We start from the raw sequence: 10,311 nt of genomic DNA on the forward strand, positions 1-10,311 counted from the left end.
TTTCTGAGTTTGGCATTGTGTTTAAAAGAAAGACAAAAGAGAATTTCATCCCTAGTATTTGTTTAAAATATTACACTTTATGAGATCGCTGATTCTTTTTCTTTTTGTGCATATGTGTGCAAATTGGATGGACTTATATATGTTCATTTAAGACATTTCTAAAACAGTTTCACATGTGTATGTGTGAAAGAAAATCATACAAAGACTTTTTTTGTCAGTTTTTTTTGGGGGGAGGGGACAACGCAGGTGTGTTTTTTTCGGGGGGGAGACAGAGAAGTTTGGGGTGGAAAGACCGATTTTTCACCGCGAAGAAAGCTCGCAGCCTTCACGTTCACGGACGTTTTGAGTGGCCGGCTCTGTGGAGAAAGTTTTCGTGAGTTATTTCAGTGTGAATGTATCACGCATCAGTTGACAGCTTGCTGCACGAGAGTTCAAAGGAGTCCGCTGCGGAAGAAACCCAGCACGAGGATAGTCCCTGTGAGAAAGTCTCTTTTACGGTTCGTAACGACTTTCGTTGTTTTGTTATTAGATTAAGGGTGAAAAATCATCTGGAAGAATATTCCCGTGTTTATTTTTGTCAAGTTCAGTGATGCAGTTATAAGTCATATTATTAGTTTGAAATTAGGAAGACGATACCCGTGTTTATTTTATTGTAAAGTATCACGATGGTGTGTGTAGTTTGGAGTTGTGTTACCTGCGTGATAACTGTCTTTTACGAGACTGAGAGATAGTCGAGTCAAGTTTGGGAGGTGGAAGAGGATTTTCGCGGATTCAACTGACCTGTTCCAGGCGGGAGGCGTCACGGAGGCCGTGCTTTTCAGCTCATCGTGCATTGAGGGTCAGCGATTATTATTCCGCAAGTGAAATCTAGTTTCTCCTGGATTCGTGAGTACAGTTTTTCCCATCGAAAGAGCTCCAACTAGCGCGCCAACGGTGTACTTCAAATCCCAGCTAGGTATTGAGGTGAAATCTGAGTAAAACCAGAGTATTTCATTGACATTGGGTTTATTTATTTATTTTTCTTTTTTTTTTTCTTTTCTTTTTGATTATGATGTTTGTTGTGATTAATACTGTTGAGACTGTGTGAATTGAATTATTTGTTCACTCACGTGACAAACAAAAGAGAAACACGGAGAAAAGGAAAAAAACAAAAGAGCTCCTGAGAATAATAAATCCACATTTAGTTATCATCTTTAACTTTGTGTGTTTTCCTGTGGAAATTCTAAAAGATTTGTATTCTCAAGTTAAAAGTAACACAGTTTTGTTCTTAAATTTCCAAATAAGAAACATAAATCTGACACAACCAAGTGAAAATCTGAGACCTGGGATTATATACAGTGAATAAGGTAATGAAAGGGAAATGTGCCTTTACTGGGGTAGTGTTGGAAATAATATCCCCTAGACAGATTTTTATTGCGAGAGCCGCAAGATATTTACCTGGCAGGAGGGCTACATAAGAAAAACAGATAGGGGAGTAAGTAGAGTAGTAAGGGCTAAGTCTGGCTGCCAGGGAGGTTGATCCCAGCAGTTCAATCAGAGGAGTCGAAGAGTTATACGGTATCTGCCATGTGACTGCCAATCAATATCTAATTCAGAAGAGAAAGATACAGAAGGCTGACAGCCAGAATATCCCCAATGTGGGTTACTTTAAGACACAGGCAAGTCTCGGTACAGAGCAGGAGATGGATGGAATTTAGTTAATCACAGCCCAGTGGTTTTCTACTATGCTTTAAATCTGCTATCTGGTTGTTAGTACACCAGTGGTTGCCAGGAGAGTCAGAAAGGCTTGCCGTCACTTCCTGTTTTCGAATTGTTTTGCCGAGAGTTTCTTGCCTGCGTCGGCATCTTAACTATACTGTTTCTTTCTTTTTTTAAATCAATAATTTTGCGCTATCGTTTTCATCTGTTGTATTTTCATCACGTTCTCTTCTACTATATTTTCATTTTTCTTTCTCTCGAAGTGTGCTTTTGTATTTTGTCAAGACAGTGAGTGGAGGCCATCCACACCGGATCCACGCTGACTAAAATAATATCAAGAAATCTTCGACTAAGGTGCGTTAAACAACATGTCTAACATTCAGCTTGTTCACTGTGTTGAGTGCAGGATGTTTAGTCACTCTTCCTCCGTCGTTAGTAATAGCTTTATTTGTGATAAATGCATGTTAGTTAGCTCTCTGACGGAGAAGATTGCAACATTAGAGGTGCGCATCCAGACTCTAGAGAGGGTTAGTGAGAGTGAGAGCAGCGTAGTTTCTTTAGGGGAAAGTCTGGATGCCTTAGGCGGAGTTAGTAACCCCCAACTCCGGCATTAGAGCCCTCACAGCGGGGCGAATGGGTGACGACTTGGCAGCATAATCGCAAAGCCAAAGCTAACGCTAAGGCTTGCCCACGGGAGCAGCACTCCTCTCCGCTTCAAGTGTCCAACAGGTTTGCTCTCCTCAGTGAAGCACCCGCTGAGAAACCTGAAAGAGCTCTGGTTATAGGTGACTCTATCTTGCGGCACGTGAAATTAGCTAGGCCTTTAGGGGCACCAGCAGCTTTAGTTAGGTGTATACCGGGAGCCAGGGCACCGGACGTAGCAGGTAATCTTAGGGTCTTAGGCAAGCATAGGTTCTCAAAGATAGCTATTCCTGTAGGAGCTAATGATATACACCTTCGTCAGTCTGAGGTTACTAAGAGTGACATGGTAGAGGTGTGTAAATTAGCGAAGGCATTGTCCAATGCAGTACTATGCTCTGGCCCCATCCCAATGCGGAGTGGTGATGTAGCTTACAGCAGGTTATGGTCGCTGAACTACTGGATGTCCAGGTGGTGCTCAGAAAACAATGTGGGCTTTATAGATAATTGGACTAACTTTGAGGGCAAGACTGGCCTGTTAGGGTGGGACGGTGTCCATCCCACTAGGGAGGGTGCTGCTCTCATTTCTTGCAGCATAGCACATAGGCTAAGAACAGGCCTAGTTAATCGGTGACAATCCAGGGCCAAGGCCAGGGAGCAGACAAGCAGGCTAAACCGACTGTCTGCTAGCTGCACTGAGTCGTCACATAGTTCCACTGTATTGAGACTGTGTCTGTTCCCCGAGCTAAACAAAATTATAGACATACTCAGACAGTTTGTTTTAGTAACCTAATTAACATAAAATTAAACCAAACCGAATGCATAGCCAGCACCATTGATCTGAAGCTAGGACTGAATATTAGATCTGAAGGTTGAATATTAGATCTCTTTCGTCTAAAGCGCTTATTGTTAATGAAACTATTACTGAACAGGAGTTTGATGTACTGTGTTTAACAGAAACATGGATTAAACCAAACGAGTTTGTAGCATTAAATGAAGCTAGTCCTCCCGGGTACAGTTACATACATCAGCCCTGTCTAACTGGCAAAGGAGGAGGCGTAGCAGTCATTTATAATGATAATCTAGGCGTCACACAAAAACCTAGTCATAAATTCAACGCATTTGAAGTTCTTTATTCTAACATAACATATGTAGCCACTAAAAATAAGTCTACCCAGGTGATTCCAGTAATTATTATTTACAGACCCCCAGGGCCATATTTGGAATTCCTATGCGAATTTGCAGATTTCTTCTCTAACCTGGTTGTTTCTTTAGACAAGGCATTAATTGTTGGACACTTTAATATTCATTTTGATAATCCAGATGACCCTCTGAGAACAGCAGTTGTGTCCATTCTAGATTCTGTAGGGGTTAATCAGAATATAATAGGACCCACCCATAGTGGTGGTCACACTCTTGATTTAATACTAACATTCGGATTAAATATAGAAAATATAGTCTCATGTCCACAATCTGAAGCTATCTCGGATCATTACCTCATCTCATTTAAAATGTGTATTAATCATAATATATGCACCTTGCCACGTGACCGTGTCAAACGTACGTTCACGTCAACAACGTTAAACGTAAAACGTTTTATCAGTAATCTCCCAGATTTATCAACCATGATTGGATCACCGTCTGATCCCAAAGAACTTGACCAGGCAACTGAATGTTTAGAATCAACGTTCTGCAACTCGCTAGATAAGGTAGCTCCACTTAAAAAATAATTAGGGAGAAAAAGCTAGCACCCTGGTATAGCGATCACACACGAACTTTAAAACAGACCACTCGAAAACTAGAATGTAAATGGCATCAACCTAAATCGGTAGTATTTCAAATGGCATGGAAGGAGAGCCTTTTGAGCTATAAGAAAGCTCTTAGTGCTGCTAGATCAATGTATCTCTCCACCCTAATTGAAGAGAACAGAAGTAATCCTAGATTCTTATTTAATACTGTAGCAAAATTAACTAGGAATAAGACCACAATAGAAACACTCACACAATCATTATATAGCAGCGATGACTTCATGAATTTTTTCAATGGTAAAATTGAAAATATTAGGCAAGAAATTCAGACTATTAATTTAAAACCGGACAGTTTTATAACTAACCCTGTAGATGATGATATAATAATATTAGATAAACAACTACAACGTTTTACCTACTTGTTTCCTCAAACAGATAATTCCTGAAACAATCAAACCTCTTTTAAAGATAATCAATTCTTCCCTTAGCATTGGCTATGTACCTAAATCTTTTAAATTAGCAGTTATCAAGCCCTTGATTAAAAAAACCTGACCTTGACCCCTGTCAGCTGTCTAACTATAGACCAATATCAAACCTCCCCTTTATCTCCAAGGTCCTAGAAAAGGTTGTAGCACAGCAGCTATGCTCATACTTACATAGGAATAACATTCATGAAATGTATCAGTCAGGATTTAGGCCTCATCATAGCACAGAGACAGCACTGGTAAAAGTTGTAAATGACTTACTACTGGCCTCTGATCAGGGTTGTGTCTCCTTGCTGGTGCTGCCTGACCTTAGTGCAGCTTTTGATACCATTGATCATGCTATTCTCCTCGATAGACTAGAAAATGTAGTAGGCATTAAGGGAACAGCCCTTTCCTGGCTCAGGTCTTATTTGACTGATCGTTATCAGTTTGTAAACGTAAATGGTGACTTCTCTTCTCATACTAAGGTAAAGTTTGGTGTCCCGCAAGGCTGTTTTAGGCCCACTGCTCTTTTCTCTACATATGCTACCTCTGGGCAAAATTATCCGTAAGCGTGGTATTAGCTTCCACTGTTATGCTGATGACACACAGTTGTATGTTTCAGCAAAGCTAGATGACAGACACCAGCTTAATAAAGTTGAGGAATGTGTAAAAGACATTAGAAACTGGATGCTTATTAACTTTGTTACTTAATTCTGGCAAGACAGAAGTACTTGTACTAGGACCACATGCAGTTAGAAGTAAGCTTTCTGATTAAATAATAACTCTGGATGACCTTTCTGTTTCATCATCTGCAGCAGGAAAAGACCTTGGTGTGATTATCGACTCTAGTCTTTCTTTTGAAGCTCATGTAGATAATATAACTAGGATTGCTTTCTTTCATCTCAGAAATATTGCTAAAATAAGAAATATATTGTCACTACACGATGCAGAAAAATTAGTTCATGCTTTTGTTACCTCTAGGTTGGATTATTGTAATGCCTTACTGTCTGGATGTTCCAGTAGATGCATAAACAAGCTCCAGTTAGTCCAGAATGCAGCAGCGAGAGTCCTTACTAGAACCAGAAGATAGGACCACATCACCCTAATCTTATCCACACTGCAATGGCTCCCAATCAAATTTCGTATTGATTATAAAATACTACTATTGACCTATAAAACACTAAATGGTCTCGCGCCACAGTACCTGAGCGAACTTTTGGTCTTTTATGATCCGCCACGCCTACTCAGATCAAAAGGTGCAGGCTATTTGTTGGTACCTCGAATAATGAAGGCTACAGCTGGGGGTAGAGCTTTCTCTTACAAAGCCCCACAGTTATGGAACAGCCTTCCACTTAGTGTTCGGGGCTCAGACACAGTCTTAGGGTTTAAGTCTAGGCTGAAAACATATTTGTTTAGTCAAGCCTTTTGTGAATAGTTTTTTCTTAGGTACAGGGGCAGGTCTGGAGGGTTCACAGGCATAGAGTGTTGTGGTGAACTGGGATGTTTGGACGCTGTCGCCCCCCCACTCTCACACGTTCACTCAGGTTTGTCGACGGTGGAGTGGCTGGCTGCCTTATGTCCCAGGGTGCCCTCATGTCTGTGTTAGCTTCTGGCTCTCCCTTTTAGTTATGCTGTCATAGCTAGTCTTGTCGGAGTCCCTGCTTGCACTCTGCATGCAAAGTACATCATGCTTAACCATTAGAGGACAAAAGCTCACCTAACAATCTCTTCCTTTCTCTCCATCTCTCTCTCTCCCTGACTCTCTGTCGAGCTACACGTGCTACTTCTGAGATGCAAGTGATGCCAGTGATCCTGACCCCTTCTGCTCCTCCTCGCTGCCTGACCCATCCTGATGCCCTACTTCTGGTTGGAGTTCTCATCGGTTGAGTTCGCTCGCTGCTGCTGGGGGTGGCCCCATATGGACTGCGTGAAGAACTGTTTGGATTGCTGGGGATGGCGCCACCTGGGGGCTGTGGAGATGGCATGGGGATCACATATGGGGAGCTGTACTGTAATGGCTTGGGACTGCGATTGCTGTAGTGGCTTTGGGGCTGCGGTTGCCACGAGCAGCTTCGTACTCAGGACTCCATCAGTGGACAGTGGATAGATTTTAACCAGCCGGACTTCTTGCGAAAACTGTGATGAATTTATTGGTTGCACAATTGCACTATTTGTCCTCATAGTACACAATAATAGAAGGGATTTATTTATAATCGCACTATCCGTTGTTACCCAGATGAGGATGGCTTCCCTTTTGAGCCTGGTTCCTCTCAAGGTTTCTTCCTGATAACATCTCGGGGAGTCTTTCCTTGCCACCGTCACCACTGGCTTGCTCATTAGGGATAAATTCACAATGATGAATTCAAATATTTGCAATATATTTTTGTGAATCCATTTATTTCTGTAAAGCTGCTTTGTGACAATGTCCATTGTTAAAAGCGCTATACAAATAAAATTGAATTGAATTGAATTGAATTTAATGATGCTCTAATTTAAATGCCAATCTTTGTCATTTGGCACCAGTCCAACAAAAAATGTCACTAGAGGAGTGTCGAATAACATGGTGAGCTTATACACACTTTAATTTTCGACATTAAAATGTAGCTTCTTACATAAATCTCAGGAGCTGTTGTGCAAACCTGCATTTCATGCTAGTCATGTGACATGTACACTGTCTTTTAGATAAATAAATTGGCCTGGCGCAGAGACACATTTACTGATGCTATGTCAGTTACCAAAAACACCTTGTAAAGGTATGGAGAGTATGCATAATGTCTAAATGTCTACTGGTAATTTACATCATTGGCATTGGCATTTGGAATCTAAACTTAACAGCACAATCTATTTAAAATCAAGATAAAGGGAATATAACAATATTTTAACAATTCATTTTCTATTGTGTAACAATATTGTATAACAGTATTTTAATTTACAAGGCAACTGTATTCAAATTGACAGTGTACATCATGCCTTATGATGCTGGCATATATTTGAATTAAATCTGAAATTTTCTCTTTAAGGACATCATATCATGTCAGCTGGAAACATGACATTTGTGAAGGACTTTTTCATTGTTGGTTTTCCTGGACTTCATCCTAAGTACTATGTCCTTGTATCTACAGTTATGTTCTTAGTTTATGTGTGCACTTTAATAGGGAATGGAATTTTTCTTCTTTTGTTTGCAACAAACAAAAGTCTCCATAAACCCATGTATTATATTTATATAAGTCTTGTGTTGTCTGATGTGTTGTTCAGTACAAGCACCTTGCCAAAGATCATTGCTAGATATTGGTTCCAAGATGGGACCATTTCTTTTGCAGCTTGTTTTTTTCAGATGTACTTAGTGCATTATTTTGGTACAGTCAATTCATACACACTAGCCGTAATGGCAATAGATCGATATATAGCAATTTGCTACCCATTTCGTTACTATACTATTATGTCAAATAGAAATATATTAATTCTGTCCACAGCAGTCTGGATTTTTGCTCATTCTAGCATTATAATGATGGTTGTTCGGGCTTACCCCCTCCCTTATTGTGGAGCCAACACCATTTTACATTGCTATTGTGATCATGTATCTATTACCCGACTTGCATGCACTGACAGGACTCCATATAGTTTTCCGGCTTTTGTTTATGCCATGGTAGTATTGCTGGGATCTCTTGCCATTATTGTGGTCTCATATTCCTTCATTATTTTAGCTGTCCTACAAATATCAAGTACACAGGGGCGGCTAAAGACTTTCTCTACATGTAGTTCTCAACTCATTATAATTGCACTCTTTTTCTTACCAAGGTGTTTTAATTACTTGGCTGCCTATGTAGGTATCCTATTTAATGCTGATTTGCAAATAGCCCTCATCATGCTGTATAGCCTTTTACCTCCAATGATAAATCCTTTACTGTATAGTCTAAAAACAGAAGAAGTTAAGAAGATCTTTATAAGAAAATTTAAAAAAGGTGAAGTTAGCTTGACCTAATTTGTCAGATCTTGAAATATATTATTATACATATGGACTGTGCTATTATGTTCCTGTGTTTGTATTGCAATTACATCTACACATGATGTCTGACTTCAGCAGATTGTAATCAAAAGTTGAATGATTTGAGTACTGAGAAGAAATCCCAAAATCTGTTAACACATATATATCAATGGCTACTTTGAAATGGGCAGGTAAAGAAACACAGTGTCTTGTCATGATCATACAACAAAGGATTGAATCTCAAAGGTTGGATTTATTTTGCACAAGGTGGACAAGGCCTAGTATTTTCCATGCTTTAACATACCTAATTCAATTTACTCTAAGCATGAAAATAAACTTTTAACTGTTTAAAGTCAACTGTACAAAATTCCAGTTCCAGTTTGGGTGTATTTCATCCTAAAACAAATTTGATGATAATATACTGTATTTCCTTTATTGATTCTGTTTAAATTAAAGTATGCATGTTGAGACCACATGGGATAAAAGCAATACAATTTGTGCACAAACAAATGTTTAATCCTTTAACCTTAGATAAAATAAAATATAATTATATCTTTCTATAAGAGTATTTTGACAGTATTCTATATTCCTATTCTTGCATTGTTTTAGCTTCCCATTGAATTTTAAACACATATGACCTGTGAAGTGTTTCCTCCACTCATAATAATCTCCCTCTTCTACCTCTATTTGCAAATCTTCACTGTCATGTTGAAGAGCCTGCTCTCTCTCAAGATCAATCCCTTAAGAACAGAAGATATAAAGATTTTTCGATTAGATAAATTAATAAAATGACCAAGTTAGCTTGACTCTGAAGAGCATATAATCTGGTTTTTTGTGTGTGTGTGTAGTGTGGACATAGTCTACATATGATGCCTTTTTTTTTAATACTAACATTCGGATGTGTATTAATCATAGTATATGCACCTTGCCTCGTCACAGTGTCAAGTGTACGTTCACGTCAACATCTGTACAGAGTTTTATCAGTAATCTCCCAGATTTATCAACCATGATTGGATCACCGTCTGATCCCAAAGAACTTGACCAGGCAACTGAATGTTTAGAATCAACGTTCTGCAACTCGCTAGATAAGGTAGCTCCACTTAAAAAATAATTAGGGAGAAAAAGCTAGCACCCTGGTATAGCGATCACACACGAACTTTAAAACAGACCACTCGAAAACTAGAATGTAAATGGCATCAACCTAAATCGGTAGTATTTCAAATGGCATGGAAGGAGAGCCTTTTGAGCTATAAGAAAGCTCTTAGTGCTGCTAGATCAATGTATCTCTCCACCCTAATTGAAGAGAACAGAAGTAATCCTAGATTCTTATTTAATACTGTAGCAAAATTAACTAGGAATAAGACCACAATAGAAACACTCACACAATCATTATATAGCAGCGATGACTTCATGAATTTTTTCAATGGTAAAATTGAAAATATTAGGCAAGAAATTCAGACTATTAATTTAAAACCGGACAGTTTTATAACTAACCCTGTAGATGATGATATAATAATATTAGATAAACAACTACAACGTTTTACCTACTTGTTTCCTCAAACAGATAATTCCTGAAACAAACCTCTTTTAAAGATAATCAATTCTTCCCTTAGCATTGGCTATGTACCTAAATCTTTTAAATTAGTAGTTATCAAGCCCTTGATTAAAAAAACCTGACCTTGACCCCTGTCAGCTGTCTAACTATAGACCAATATCAAACCTCCCCTTTATCTCCAAGGTCCTAGAAAAGGTTGTAGCACAGCAGCTATGCTCA

At 39.1% G+C, this 10,311-nt stretch overlaps 1 protein-coding gene across 1 annotated transcript; it reads left to right on the forward strand.

Annotated features, from left to right (window-relative positions):
- The first annotated feature begins 299 nt into the window (after positions 1–299).
- Positions 300–8,877, forward strand: LOC128320264 (olfactory receptor 2AT4-like). Its single transcript, XM_053239966.1, has one exon. The coding sequence runs from the start codon at positions 7,584–7,586 to the stop codon at positions 8,532–8,534; it is 951 nt and encodes a 316-aa protein (XP_053095941.1). The 5' UTR covers positions 300–7,583; the 3' UTR covers positions 8,535–8,877.
- The last annotated feature ends 1,434 nt before the right edge of the window (positions 8,878–10,311 follow it).

Source organism: Pangasianodon hypophthalmus, chromosome 14 (genome assembly GCF_027358585.1).
Source record: "Pangasianodon hypophthalmus isolate fPanHyp1 chromosome 14, fPanHyp1.pri, whole genome shotgun sequence".
Taxonomy (NCBI): Eukaryota; Metazoa; Chordata; class Actinopteri; order Siluriformes; family Pangasiidae; genus Pangasianodon; species Pangasianodon hypophthalmus.